The sequence below is a fragment of the Tursiops truncatus genome, chromosome 16, assembly GCF_011762595.2.
Source record: "Tursiops truncatus isolate mTurTru1 chromosome 16, mTurTru1.mat.Y, whole genome shotgun sequence".
Lineage (NCBI taxonomy): Eukaryota > Metazoa > Chordata > Mammalia > Artiodactyla > Delphinidae > Tursiops > Tursiops truncatus.
The window spans coordinates 53,277,844-53,292,719 of NC_047049.1; the positions used below are offsets into that span (position 1 = coordinate 53,277,844).

At 42.2% G+C, this 14,876-nt stretch overlaps 1 protein-coding gene and 1 long non-coding RNA gene across 7 annotated transcripts in view; one reads left to right on the forward strand and one right to left on the reverse strand.

Moving 5' to 3' along the window:
- Positions 1–14,876, reverse strand: part of LOC109548420 (uncharacterized) — a 126,809-nt gene that overhangs the window by 82,411 nt on the left and 29,522 nt on the right. The gene's annotated exons all lie outside the window — the stretch shown is intronic.
- On the forward strand, positions 717–7,723 carry TMEM254 (transmembrane protein 254). Of its 6 annotated transcripts, none has more exons than XM_004330301.4 (4): positions 717–861; positions 2,006–2,109; positions 2,296–2,355; positions 5,984–7,723. In XM_004330301.4, the coding sequence occupies exons 1-4, from the start codon at positions 772–774 to the stop codon at positions 6,102–6,104; spliced, it is 375 nt and encodes a 124-aa protein (XP_004330349.1). In that variant the 5' UTR covers positions 717–771; the 3' UTR covers positions 6,105–7,723. The 6 variants fall into 6 exon arrangements, with proteins under 6 accessions (XP_004330349.1, XP_019781350.1, XP_019781349.1 ...); XM_019925791.3 differs by lacking the exon at positions 2,006–2,109 and adding an exon at positions 3,637–3,718; XM_019925790.3 differs by lacking the exons at positions 717–861; positions 2,006–2,109 and adding exons at positions 877–1,245; positions 3,637–3,718.

Below are 14,876 nucleotides of genomic sequence, written 5' to 3' on the forward strand. Positions count from 1 at the left end.
GAGCCAGGAGGTAAAAGTAAACCCAGGTATCTGTTCCACAGCCCCTTCTTGTAAGTGCTGTGCCACATCGGTCCATACATCTTTACTAATGAAGAGAAAGAGCATTATTTCTATTGACCTGAAACAAACAGACTGCCGAATACTTCTCCAGGAAAGATGGGTTTATTCTGCGATAAGCAAAGAATTACACTTTAGGGTCTGCAACCACAGCGAGCCACAGCACAAGTCGTGTGTCCCCCCCAGGGACATTGTTGTTCTTCTTACAACACTTGTAAGAAGAAAAGGAAGTTGGGAAGGCTATAAAAAACAAAGAGTCCATGGGTTTTCTTTGGCTGAGTCGTTGCCAGGAAAGAAGACAGGTCTTCTCCCTATCAGCCTCTGCTAACGTCACAGAGTGTGAGAGTTCCCCCTTCCAGTAGCCCAAGTCTATTTAATTGCACTTTCTATTTATTAATTTTTTTTACATTTCCCACAGAGCACAGCAGAGCTGAAGTTCAAAAATTAGATCCATAGTCATTAAGAGCATAAAGCACCATCTATTCCAACAGCATTATCTTAAGCCCCAGAAAGTGACACTCAGAGAGGGGTCTCCCCAGCCCACCAGGCCAGAGCCGATGGAGACTCGTTTTCAGTTTCAGGCCCACTGACTCTTCTCCCTCTGGGGAGGTAGGTGAGAGGAGGGAGGAGTGTTTGCCATGGCCCCGCCCCCATCCTTGCCTTCCTGCAGAGCAGAGGTGACCTGCTCGGCATTCCCTGGGACGTGCTGCAGCGATGGGGAAGGCAGGAGGAGATGAGACGTACTTCCAGAGGAGCAGTCTGTTCTGGGTCACTGTCATCACCCTCTCCTTTGGCTATTACACGGTAAGGGCAGCGGGCCCCGGGCAAGGCCATGCGAGGGGACAGAGTGCTGCCTTGAGCCACAAGATCCGCACCTACGACACGGAGAGGTCGCGCAGGCGCAATCGCGGCTCTCGAGCGCTCTAAGCCAGGGGACTAGACCCGGGAAGAAGACGCAGGCGCACCCGTCTGCCCGCGCCTTCCGCCTGTGTTGAGATCTTGAGAAACCGGTTGCCCACGCTTTCCCTATATGAAGGCAGGGAATGCTCCCCACCCCATGACTCGGTGTCTAGATCTTTCAAGATGGTGGTGGCGAAGGCGAATGCCGGTGGGGCTGCTACCTCCTGTTTCCGTACAGCCAAACCGCTGCCCTCGCTGGTCACGGTCCTGGGGCTGGGATATTTCGGGGTAAGATGTAGGGCGGGGTGCATCTGTTTTGGCCCGCCAGGCTCCCGTAGGGCGAGGGGCGCTGTTGGGGGGGCGGGGTCTTGCGCTTGCGCGCCTGGCGCTTGCCGAGGTTATTGGCGTAAGCGGAAGGTCGGTGGGCTTGCAAGCTTTCTGCTTGAAAATGTACCTGTGTTTGCGTCCCCACGGTTACTAGGGCTTAGCCAGGTTTGAATAGAACTCAAGAAGAAGGAGGTCAAGTTGACGGACAGTTCTAGGCCTGCCAAGTCAGGATAGGGCTTCCAAAGCAGAATGTTTGAGGCAGTTGGAATTGCTTGGAAAATGGGGGTAAACCTCAAGGATGGGTAGAATTTAATGGGTAAGAAGAGTTAGAGAGGATATACATGTTATGACATAGATGTGTCATGAAGACAGAGAATCTCTACTGAGAGGAGCAGCGACTTTTGTTTGGCAGACAGAATTCATTTAAAGGATACAGGAAAGATACCCAGAAAAGTAGGTTGAGGACTAAATTGTGAAGTCATTAATAACAGAAGTCAGCCAACCTGGGCACTAAATCTGATAACCACAGAGTTTCCTCAGCATAAATCTCCCACTAGAATCGCTTTCAGAAAATAGAAGTAAAGAATGGAAGCCCAGATGACTTAGTTCAGTTTCTTTGGTCTGTTACTTGTTCTTATAGAATCGGGATTATTTAATAGCCTCGGTTAAAAATAGATTTAAGTGACCTAATAGGCATTCTGTGCTTCTGGTTCTCTTTCAGTGGGTGGTCTTCTGGCCTGAGGCTATTCCTTATCAGAGCCTAGGGCCGCTGGGCCCCTTCACTCAGTACTTGCTGGAGCATCATCACACCCTCCTGCACAGCTGGTAAGGAGAGCTGCAGAAATGGGGTGTGGACCCTGCAGCTCCAGTGTCCCCGTAGACCTGGAAGGCCCCTGGTGCCTTCTAAGAGTGGTGCTTGTTCACATGAAAGCACCTTTCTCTTGGGGGTTTCTGTGTTAGATTTCATCAGCAGAGAACCATCACCTTAAACTAGGCTGACTTTTGTTTCAGGTATTGGCTTGCGTGGCTGATTCACGTGGGAGAGTCCTTGTATGCCATTGTATTGTGCAAGTAAGTGTTTTTAATAGGTCTTTGTCGCTTTTCTCTTGGTATCTAATATAAGTTGAGAGTAGCCACATTTAAATAATTCATGCGCTTGTAGGCTGAGAACACTCTTAGGTAGAGTTGAATCCCCACACTGAATACTGAGCCTGTCTCAGTACCCGGAGGGAGTACTCAGTAAATAGTTAATGAATGGATTCATTTGTGTTAATGAGTCAATTATTTAGTCATTTAATTTAGATGATTTTTCCTCTTTTTTTCAAAAGTCTCTGTATAGCCCCAACTAGAAGAAAAGATTAAGAGGTTGCCTTCTAGTTTGAAAAAGAGCTGTATTGACCTAGCCCAATGATTCTCAGCCTAGTTTCACCACTGAATCACCTGAGGAGCTTTCTCAACATTCACTTCTCTGGTTTCCAGGCCCAGAGATCCTAACGTAGTAGCCTTGCTTCAGAGGTAGGAACATGTTATTGTTTCAAGGTCTGTAGGTGATTCTGGGATGCACTGCAGGCTAAAAGTCCTGCGACTAGACCCTACTCTACAGTTGCCAGTGCAGGATAATACAATGTGAGAGAACTGAAAAGGCTTTTCTTTACATTTAGACTTTATGTAAGCACACAGAAAGTATGGTGTAATGAAAGAGATGGTGATAGTAATGCCAGATTGCTTTGCAATTGATTATTTTTCTTCTGGTCAAGATTAATTACCACCTCTGTTTTTGCGGTATTACTTCTAAAAGTGGAAAATAAGATACTTTATTGTTTTAATAATAAAAGTAATGAATACTTCTTGGGTACACACTATGCCAGACAAGTGCTAACTGATTTAAATAGATTATGTTCCTCCACCTTCTGGTTTATTAAACAAGCTGGACTTTGTAGGAGAGGAGGAGAAAGCAGCTTTATTTTTTCGCCCGTCTCCACTCCCCCAAGGATTACTGTCTGTCTCCCACCTTAGCCCTGGACGAAATCTGAAGCAGGTGCATAGATTTTCCAGTCACTATCTCATATTATCTGGTCAAGTCCAGTCTATTCATTAAAACTATGAACTTTTATCTAATTCAGAACATCTGTTCTCCTCCAGCTGGGGCTCAGCAGCCTGCTGGGGGGAAGAGGGGGTAGTTGATGTCTTCCCTCTCATTCCAGCTTTGTTCCCTGTTCACTAGCGACAGCTGCCTGTGGCCCCTTGGGGTGCTGGGAGCAGTTAGCGGAAGCAGAGCACAGTCTGCCTCGTGATCAGGCCGCTGGGTGCTGTGGTGGTTGCATACCCATTGTTGACTCTTTCTCTCCAAAGGAGCCTTGGTGGAGTTTTGAGAAACCGCCCATCACTAGGGATCTCCCTTCTGCAGTTCCCTTGATGGTTCCTTCAGACCTCAGTCAGTATGTCACTTGCAGTTTTCCCTTAGGATCTGTAATGGGAGTCGTGGTGGGGGGCAGTTTCCCTTTTATTGAGATCTCTTCTACCCTTTAGTTAGGCCTCTGGGGCGGGGTTGCTTTTAAGCTCACCCATGCCAGTGCCCTTCCACAAGACCTGTAAGGCTCACGATGACAGCTTCCTTATCCGTCCAGCAGGATAAATCTGCAAGTGCGTGCAGTTCCCTGGGCAGCCAAGTACCAGTAGTTAAATGTCTGAGTTAGATATTAAGCCTCCCTCGAATTACTGGGGACTCTTGCCAGGCTGAGTGGTTCCATTGAAGCTGTTCTTTGGGCTGACTTGGGATAGGAAGTGCCGCAGCACTAATACCTCCTTGTAACGGCCTCTTCAGGCTGTCAGTGAGAGCTTAGCTCGGAGGTGTGTGGTCCAGCCCTCCACATTATAGTGTTGGAGTACTTTACACCTATTTTGTTATCGTCATTTGGAGCCTCTAATGAAAACGAAAAGACTCAAATTGAAAATCCTGCTCTCAAGTTCTTTGATAGGCAGTGGGAGAAGAGGCATAGAGAGGTGAGGGCACTATTCTCACATTCCTGAAATCATTTCTTTATGGCCTAACGTGTTGCAGTGTATCATTGGTGACTGTAAACCAGAATGAATATTCCTTTTGACTTATGAACGAATACATTTAAGTGAAAGAATCATGAAGACATGTAGAACAATTGGAAGCCCTACCCCACATCCCACTATCCAGCAATAAAAAGAAATTGATGAATTCCATTTAATCAGACATAAGACTTGACTGAACATTCGACTTTATAGCCACCATATCTATATACATATAGATATAAACTCTTGTATAACTTTTTTCTATTGTCATATATGCCTGTTTTCCTGTGTCTATACCTATAAATTTACCTCATTTCATTAGTACATAGTATTCTATTATATAGATGTGCCTTAATGTATTTAACAAATCCTCCTTCTGACAGACTTTTAAGCCTCTAGTTTTGGGGGTTTTTTTTTTTGACTATTATAAATAATGCTGCGTAAATGTGAATTTCTTGTACATCCTGGCTCACTTTCATATATATTTCATTTTTCTATTGTTTGGTGGTAGAATGTATGAAGATAGTTGATTCTACTGACCTCACACCCAGTGACCTTGATACATTCATTTTTTAGTTCTAATAGTTCATCTGTTCATCTAATAGTTCATCATTAATAATTTAAAAGATTCATTTTTTCTAGGTACACAATTGTCTCTAGAAATAAAGACAGTTTTATTTCTTCCTTTCAATTCCGTATACCTTTTATTTATGTTTTTTCCCTCGTTGCACTGGCTAGTACATCCAGTCCAGTGTCAACCAGAAGTGGTGACAGTAGGCATCCTGGCCTTGTTCCTAATCAAAGGGAAAGCTTTCAGCATTCTGCCTCGTGTTTTCTCTAGAGTTGTATAGACCTTCTCTGTCAGAATAAAGAAGTTCCCTTCTCCTTCTAAGTTTTCTGAGAACTTGTATTGAGAATGGATGTTGAAATTTATCAAATGCTTTTTCTGCATTTATTAAGATGATCGTGTAATTTTTCTCCTTTAATCTGTTAGTGTAGAAAATTATATATTTTTACATATATTTTTTAAAATTTTGTTTTAAATGAAAAGGCATCCACATGAGACTTATTTATATACCGATGAGACTGTAGCAAACCATTCCCTTCATCTGGGCCATTTTCTTTTGAGCTTGGTGTTCAGCAGTTTCGTTTGAATGGCTGTATAAACAGGTATTTATTATTACCGTGTGCCAGGCCCTTTACTAATCACTTTGGATAACTTATCTCAAAAATCATCTCAAAACTTGGTGAGATAAATACCATTATTCCTATTTTTCAGACGAAAAAACTGATTCTGAGAGAGAGTGATTTGCCCAAGGTCAAGCTGGTAGTTGGCCAAGCTAGATTTACATCTGGTCCAAAACACTTGCTTTGAAGCCATCCCAGTGCTTTCTAACCCTATATGCTCATCAAAATCACGTGAGAAACAGTTTCATAATACCATGTCCTAGGCAGTAGCCAGATTGCTTCCCAGGGAAGAGTGTACCATTCTAAATGCACAAGAAAAACGAAAATCAATGAACTAAGCATTCAAGTTAGTAAGCTGGAGGAGAGCGCAAAATAAGCCCCATGAAAATAGATAGAAGGAATACGTTTTTAAAAAACTAGAAGACAATAACATTAAAATTCTGGTGGATAAATTTTTCTCTTTTTTTAGGTCTAAAGGCATCACGAATAGTTGGACTCAACTCCTCTGGTTCCTGCAGACGTTCCTTTTTGGGATGGCATCTCTCTATTACTTGATTGATTACAGACCGAGACGCCATAAACAAACTTAAAAAAGATATCCAAAAAAAACTGAATCACTGTTTTTGTACACTTGAAACTAATATAATATTGTAAACCAACTATACTTCAATTTTAAAAAAGAGAGAAAATATAGCATATAAAGTTCCTAGGAGATAAAAAAGATGCTCAAAAGCTTTCTCCACACTGACATTCAGCCTCACCTTTTTTGGGGGGTGCTGTGTTTACTTGATCTTTCTAGAAAGTTACGACCCTCTAGTTATTCACTGTTTTCTTCATCTGCTCTGGTTAAACTTGAGTAGATAGTAGGAAAAGATCTTAGCTTCCCAGTTCTGCAGACTATCCTATTTGGCAGAGGGCTTCCAGCTACCTTCTTGCGGTCCTTGGCTGTGTTGGCATTCTCCCTGTCACCTGGTTTAAGCCACATACTAAGTTTGCTTGTTGGGATATCTTTGCTCCTACCTTCTGATTAAAACACCTTACCCTTACCACCACCATCTTATCAGCTCTCCTTTCCCCCAATTTTTTTTCCACCCACCTGGACCAAAATAGAGTGACACTTCCATAACACATCAGTTCCACCCACATTTGTTAGACACCTGTGAGGCGGGATCTTCTCCTTTCAGGCTTCCATTTCAGATTATGGAGAAAGATAAGGAAGACAAGCAAGTGCCTGGAATGGGGCGGGCCAAGAGGTGACACAGGCACAGAGGACATCCTGGGAACCAAGAAGGAACGACTGGGGAATGCTTTCTCTGCTGCTGCCAGCCAGAAGTGATGCTTCCCTCCACTCGGACCCTCCAACATAGTGCTCTGTACGTGCAGGATCTGATGTCCACCTTCAAGTCAGGACCACATCTTAAGACAGCTTCGTCTTTTCCTCTAGACCTGTCCCATTGCCTCACACACAGGTGTTCTCTCAGTGTTTACCGAACAAAGGAGGGAAACTCTGATTTCACTTTGCACTTGTTCAGCATCATTCCAATTTTTATCTGAAAACTGCAGAACACATTCAGTGTACCCTTGCATCAGAGAAAAGCGCAGGACTGCCCTTGACTGGTACCGCCATGTTTCTGTGGGTCCCCTGGTGGGAAACCCGTACCTTTTTCACACTTTCCTATTCTTGGTCACTTTTTCCAGACACTGTAGATGTCTCCCTCCAGTTCTGACTCACTCAGCCATTCCTGTTCTAGAGAGTCTACACTATGGGTTCTCCAACTAGTTACTACCTCTCTCATTCACCTGGTTATAACTTAACTACTGACTGGTTGGGGCAGGAGGGTTACTGACTCACCTCAAGGAGCCTTTAGGGCTCCTTTCCTGGAGGACCGCCTGCTTGTTCACTAGGGACTAGACCTTATTTTCCTTCCATGACACAGTAGGTCATGTTATTTGTTTTAAGCAAACACTTAAGAGAAACAGCCCCCCTTCCCCCAAAAAAGAGGCCTCAAGTAAAAGCACAACCATGAAAGATGATGGACTATGAACTGGTTTTGGTGGAAATCAACTTCTGCACATAACTCCCAGTCTTTCCCTCTGTTTCTCTTGTGATTAAGGGGTTGTTATTAATGGTGCCAAGGATAATATGGCAGATTACTGAATGAAATGTATTAAATTGAATAAAATGTTGGGAATGGTGTCTCCAATCAAATGCTTTTTTTGGTCAGTTTTGATAGTATTGTCACACATTGGATTCTACTCTTTCTCAAAAAGACTCTATTCTGGAACTTTGTAGCAGGGATTTTTTTTTCACTGATAAAGAAATGCAGAATGCCCTAGTCGTAGGACATATGGTCTTCCTTACGTTTCTAGAGCTGTCTATAGTCCACTTAACTCCTCCATGTACACCAAGTTGTGGGTGGACATAAGCATCTCCTTTCATTGCAGGATTGGTCCCCTGTTTCCACTACATCTCATTCAGTGTTTGATGTAGTCTGCAGCAAGTGAAAGGAGTACTCTGATTTTTTTTTAAATGCCGAAAGTATAAAATGCTGTTATTTGGGGTATTATCATGGCCTAGAGCAAAAAAAGATCTTAGCAAACAGTGCAGGTCATTCATTTCATAGACCCATAAGCTGCATCCCATGGAGGTGAGGTAACACACAGAGGCCAGACTAACTGGATCTCATGTTCTGCCTCTTCCTCCCCCGCAGTCCAGGAGCCTAGAAGTAAGTCTAAAGCAAAAACCAAAAAGAGACAGCTTTGTGTTGCAGTCACAGTGGTGATACAGGGGAAACATCTATGTTGAGTTTGGATGAGAAAAGGCCAGAGGCATCTTGTTGGAAACAACCATGGAGGGCAAACAGACTAAAACCCCAAATATATCAAGGGCAAGTATAGTTTGGAAGGACAAAAAAGCAAGCCCCAATGGCGGGAACAAAAACAGAAAACTAATGACCTCACAACCTAAAAACAGGCCAGATTTATAAACTAACACTATTTCCTACATTCAACATGTTTATGAGTCCATTGCAATCCAACTCCAAACGTTTTATAAGCCATGGTTTTAAAACAAGTCTAGAGTTTAAGAGGCTATACTCTAGATGTGTAAAGAGGTTCTTTAGCAAAACAACTTGCCATCTGGGAGCCTGTATGTATTTACATGGAGGGCCTGAAAACGCCAAAGAAACGTTGGAGAACCTGCCTTTAAGGTTAGAGCATGGAATGCAATCACATTGTTATTGTTGCTCAGGGCCCTTGCTGGAACCTTGTTAACTAAATCTCTTAGTTGAGCAGACTGGGTTGTAAATATCATTTTTCCTTTCCTTCTTATCAGCACAGACAAAAAAGAATCTAGGGCGCCTGAGTAATATGTTTGTAAGTCTATGAGACCCTTCTCTCTGCAAGGCTCCTTGTCCACATCAAATTGAAAATTATGGTTCCTTTTTTCTCAACGTTGGACAATGAGAGTGTGTACTTATCATTTCACATTTCTCTTTATGAAGATCTATAGTCTGATTCCACGGTGGACACTTGAAAATCCTATCCAAAATACTGTATTTGCAATTCTATCCACAAACATTTTAAGATGGCTCTTAAGGGACTTCCCTGGTGGCACAGTGGTTAAGAATCCTCCTGCCAATGCAGGGGACACGGGTTCAAGCCCTGGTCTGGGAAGATCCCACATGCCACGGAACAACTAACCCCATGCGCCAAAACTACTGAGCCTGTGCTCTAGAGCCCGCGAGCCACAACTACTGAAGCCCACGTGCCAGAACTACTGAAGCCCGTGCACCTAGAGCCTGTGCTCCGCAACAAGAGAAGCCACTGCAGTGAGAAGCCCGCACACTGCAACAAAGAGTAGCCCCCGCTCGCCGCAACTAGAGAAAGGCCATGCGCAGCAAGAAAGACCCAACGCAGCCAAAAATAAATAAATAAAAAATAAAATAAATTTATTTAAAAAAAAAAGATGGCTCTTAAGCTTTCTGAATAGGATTGAGTATACTAATTGCTCCATTTCTGTTTGTAGTAAGGCATAAAGTTGGATTGTGGAAAATACCTTTGGTGTACTAATACTGTTCAGGGAAATATTCATGAAAGAACTTTTACTTTTTCCTGTACCAACACATTGCACTGGATGTTTGTAGTAAATAAAAAATTACTCAATATAAATTGTCACTAAAATTGGAATCTTGACATTGCTGTAAATAAAAGAGAGGAGTGACATCTATAATATAGAGAAATGTTCCCTGAACCTCGGACATGGAAGGACCACCCTCAGAACACAAATCTCCTTAAGCAATAATAACTATGAAATGCCACACCTGGTTAGTTTGTTCATTATATTTTTCTCTAATACATATGAGAATAAAGCATACTTTACATCGATACCTAAAATCACCATGCATACTAATGCTACCTTCAGCACGCTATTAATAATCAAAAAGTATTCTACTATCCACTGAGACTGAAGTTGGGATTTACCTGGCTCCAGACACAGGATTTTAGGCAAGTCTGTCACCTTCCTGGACCTCAATTTCATCATTAAAAAGAATAAGAATAATGTTACATTGTGGCTGGGATGAAGATAAAATAGTAAATTTAAATGAAATCATCTATGTAAACCAACTTTGTAAACTGTAACATTCATCAAGAGTATAGTTTTTACTGGAAGGTTGGTCATGGGTGATGATGTATCCTGAATTTCTCAAACTTGACGGTGCAGATGGATTCTGTGAGATCTTGTGAAAATTCAGGCTCTGATTCAGTGAGTGTGGAGCGGGTCCAAGATTCTGCATGTCCAGCAAGCTCCCTGGTGATCTTCAGACCACTTTGAGTAGTAAGATTTTTAGAGAAAATTTAGAATAAGAACCCAAATGGTTTGACCCTGATTTCGTGAGGCTTGGGGTTGATTTCTAGACATGACAACATGTTTGTGTCAATAAGAAGCACAGCTAAACACCCTCACTGGGAGCTCAGCACTCAGTATAAACAATCCTTGGAGTCCTGACAATCGGCAAAAAGCACTGCTGTGGGGCTAAAAATGCTATGAATACAACAAAACAGAAACAGACTCACAGATATAGAGAACAAACTAGTGATCACCGGTGGGGAGAGGGAAAGGGGGAGGGACAAGATGGGATGGGGAATTAAAAGGTATAAACTACTATATAAAATAGATAAGCTACAAGGGTATATTGTACAGCACAAGAAATATAGCCAGTACCTTATAATAACTTCAAATGGAGTGTAATCTATAAAAATTTTGAATCATTATGTTGTACACCTGAAACTAATATATATTGTAAATCAGGTATACTTCGATTTTTAAAAAAGAATTTTTAAAAAGCTGATGAAATTAGCCAGTTGGCATATCTGCATACTCCTCCCTCCTTGAGAATAAAAGTTTGGGATTGAGGTCTTTTGAAAGTAAAAAAGAACTCAATATTTTTCAAATATTTATTTTTATTCTAGACACCGATATGAAATACCTAACGTCCACAACTCTTTGAGGTAACAATTTAAAGTTGAGGACACTGAGGGGAGATCCCTGCCCAAATGGCTGACCAGCTCAGGCCACTGACTCCTTCTCCCAAGATCAAACTTGAAGAAACAGTAAACACATGAGAGAAGTATGAATTCCTAAAACCAAAGGGAAAATGTAGGGAATGTTCCCGCCCACCATCCTGGACAGAAGACTAGAATTGGTGTAGAGGTGGAGAAAGGGGAGCCTTGGGCAGCAGGGAGAACTAGGTTGGTGGAGAACTTTTCATCTGCTGTTCTTGTCTCTCCCTCAAATTGAGCAGACTGTTATGGGCCTGACCCTTCAGCACAGAAGTGGGCAGTAGCAGGGTCCATGGCAGCTTCTCCTGATATTAGCAACACAAAGCCCCACTGGGTGATGGGGGAGAGTTCATGAAAACAGGCTGACAGCCCTCAGGCAATCACTCCCCTATACTCCCAATCAAATCACAAGGATTGTGGACTACATTGTTATTTCTTCCTAAAGGTTCAAAAGTGAAAACCTCAGGCAAAAGAGTGACCAATGGAATGGTATCAAACAGGGACTCTTTAAGGGTTCTGTGGTTCCTGAATTCTCATCTTTAAATCACTGATTTCAGTGTAGACTAGGGCCTGGCCTTAGCCCTCCCCCAATGCATTATCAGACCTGCTGGTTGATGCCCCAAGGGAAAACAAGATGACAAGCCCAAAGCACTGGACAGCAGAGAATGACAAGCATAAGCTGAGCCACACCTGTCATCTGAAACAGAAGTGTTGGAACATAGGGACCCGGAATCTAAAAATCCTCTTGAAGTAGGACATAAGGAGTTAATAAGAGAATATGTTAGCAATATGATATACAAATAAGAAATCACACACAAAAAAGAACTAGGTGAAAATATTAGGCATGAAAAATAAAATAGTTGAAATAAAGAACCTATTAAATGAAAATAGAACAAGTGAAATAGAATGGATGTAGTTGAAGAAAGAATTTGTAGACTCAAGCTTGTGGATGTCTCACAGGAAAATACAAAACATAAAATACAAAAGAAAAGCCTGGAAATGTGGATGATAAACATAGAAATGCCAACGCCTAGGGGTATTAGTTCCAGTTGGAGAGAAAAATAAAATGGAGTGGAAGAAATTTTTGAAGAAATAATGGAGAGTAATTTCCCCCAAATGACCTTATTTGAAATGACTTATAAAGGGCCAAACAAAAGAGATAAGGCGTACCAATCCCTAGGCATAACAATAAACTTTGAGAATAATCAAGACAAAGAGAAAATTCTAAGTTTCCAGAGAGAAAAAACGATCACCTCCAAAGGAATGACAAGGAACAGATATCAAACAGCTACACTGGATGCTGGAAGACAGTGAAAAATAGTTTAAAAGTACTGGGGAAAAATTACTTTGAATGTAGAATTTTATATTCAGCCAAATTATCATTCAAACAGGAGAAAGTGATGGGAAAAAGATTCCCTGCCTTCAAGGGCTCAGAATGTTTGCCACACAAAAAGACCCACATTGAAAACACTTTTGGAAAAAGTCCTTAAATAATAAAAGGGAAAGAAGTCAGGCAATGCTGCCAGAGATATAGGGTAGGGAGGGAGGAGAGGCATCAAAGAAAAATAAAAGGATATAAACAAGCCCAAATTTAAATTATATACATTCTAGCCAATTTCCATGATGGGTATATGTGTATGTGTGTTTGGGAGGGAGGGCAGAAGGATAAGTGAACTGGGCATGAGAGTAAGTTGAAATATAGAGCTTCTTCAGTTATGTCGCAATAAACCCACTGTACATTGAACTGTAAATCGAAAATGCATTTAGGGGCTTCCGTGGTGGCGCAGTGGTTAAGAATCCGTCTGCCAATGCAGGGGACACAGGTTCAAGCCCTGTTCTGGAAAGATCCCACATGCCACGGAGCAACTAAGCCTGTGCACCACAACTACTGAGCCTGCGCTCTAGAGCCCGCATGCCACAGCTACTGAAGCCCGTGCACCTAGAGCCCATGCTCCACAACAAGAGAAGCCTTCACAATGAGAAGCCCACGCACTGCAACGAAGAGTAGCCCCCACTCACCACAACTATAGAAAGCCTGCACGCAGCAACGAAGACCCAGTGCAGCCAAAAATAAATAAATTTTTAAAAAAGAAAAGAAAATGCATTTAATACAACTAACCTACCAAGCCTCATGTCTTAGCCTAGCCTACCTTAAACATGCTCAGAACACTTACATTAGCCTACAGTTGGGCAAAATCATCTAGTACAAAGCCTATTTTATAATAAAGTATTAAATATGTGATGTAATTTGATGAATACTGTACGGAATGATTGTGTGGATATGGAATGGTTGTAAGTGTATCAGTTGTTTACCCTTGTTATCTCCTGGCTGACTGGGAGCTGCAGTTGCTGACATTGCTCAGCATAATCAGCAAACTAGTGGCTACCAAAGGGAGCCGGTTGGGAGGAGGGGCAAAATAGATGAAAAGGATCAAGAGGTACAAACTTCTAGGTATAAAATAAATGTTAACAAGGTTGTCATGTACAACACAGGGAATTAGTCAGTATTTCATAATAACTTTGTATGGAGTGCACTCTATAAAAATATTGAATGAGTATGTTCTACTCCTGAAACTAATATAATATTGTAAGTCAACCATACATAAATTTTTTTAAAAAGAACCAAACTTTAGGGCTTCCCTGGTGGCGTAGTGGTTGAGAATCTGCCTGCTAATGCAGGGGTCACGGGTTCGAGCCCTGGTCTGGAGGGATCCCACATGCCGCGGAGCAACTAGGCCCGTGAGCCACAAGTACTGAGCCTGCGCGTCTGGAGCCTGTGCTCCGCAGCAAGAGAGGCCGCGACGGTGAGAGGCCCGCGCACCGCGATAAAGAGGGGCCCCCACTTGCCACAACTAGAGAAAGCCCTCGCACAGCAACGAAGACCCAACACAGCAAAAATAAATAAATTAATTAATAAACTCGTACCCCCAACATCTAAAAAAAAAAAAAGAACCAAAGTTTGAGGAACTTTCCACTTTCTAACCCTCTAGAGTCCTCTAAAATCTCAATGAACTAGAATTTTTCACCTTGATACAACCTCAGAAAACCCGAGATGAATTAACCTTATCTTTCCTGCTACTAGGAAATGAAATCACCCCAAAAAGATAAGATCTGATAAAGAGAAAGCTCCCTAAGAGGGAATCTTGCAGGTATTCTACTTTCTAAGGGAAAAGTAACAACACAGCAACCCTCTGAGAGAATTGATAAATAACAAGTCACATTTCAATCTTTTATTGTAATGGGTGTTTCCACTTAAGAGCAAAAGGCAGCAGGGTGTAATGGAATAGCACCCTAGGCTTTTTTTTTTTTTTTAACATCTTTATTGGAGTATACTTGCTTTACAATGTTGTGTTAGTTTCTGCTGTGTAACAAAGTGAATCTGCTATATGTATACATATATCCCCATATCCCCTCCCTCTTGAGCCTCCCTCCCACCCTCCCTATCCCACCCCTCTAGGTGGTCACAAAGCACTGAGCTGATCTCCCTGTGCCATGCAGCTGCTTCCCACTAGCTATCTATTTTACATTTGGTAGTGTATATATGTCCATGCCACTCTCTCACTTCGTCCCAGCTTCCCCTTCCCCTTCCCCGTGTCCTCAAGTCCATTCTCTATGTCTGCATCTTTATCCCTGTCTTGCCCCTAGGTTCATCAGAACGATATTTTTTTTAGATTCCATATATATGTGTTGCACCCTTGACTTTTGAGTGACAACTATGTTCAAACTGTTACCCAATACTTACCAGCTATATTACCCTAGATAAATCTCACGTCTTTGAGTCCCAGTGTCTACTCCCTTCT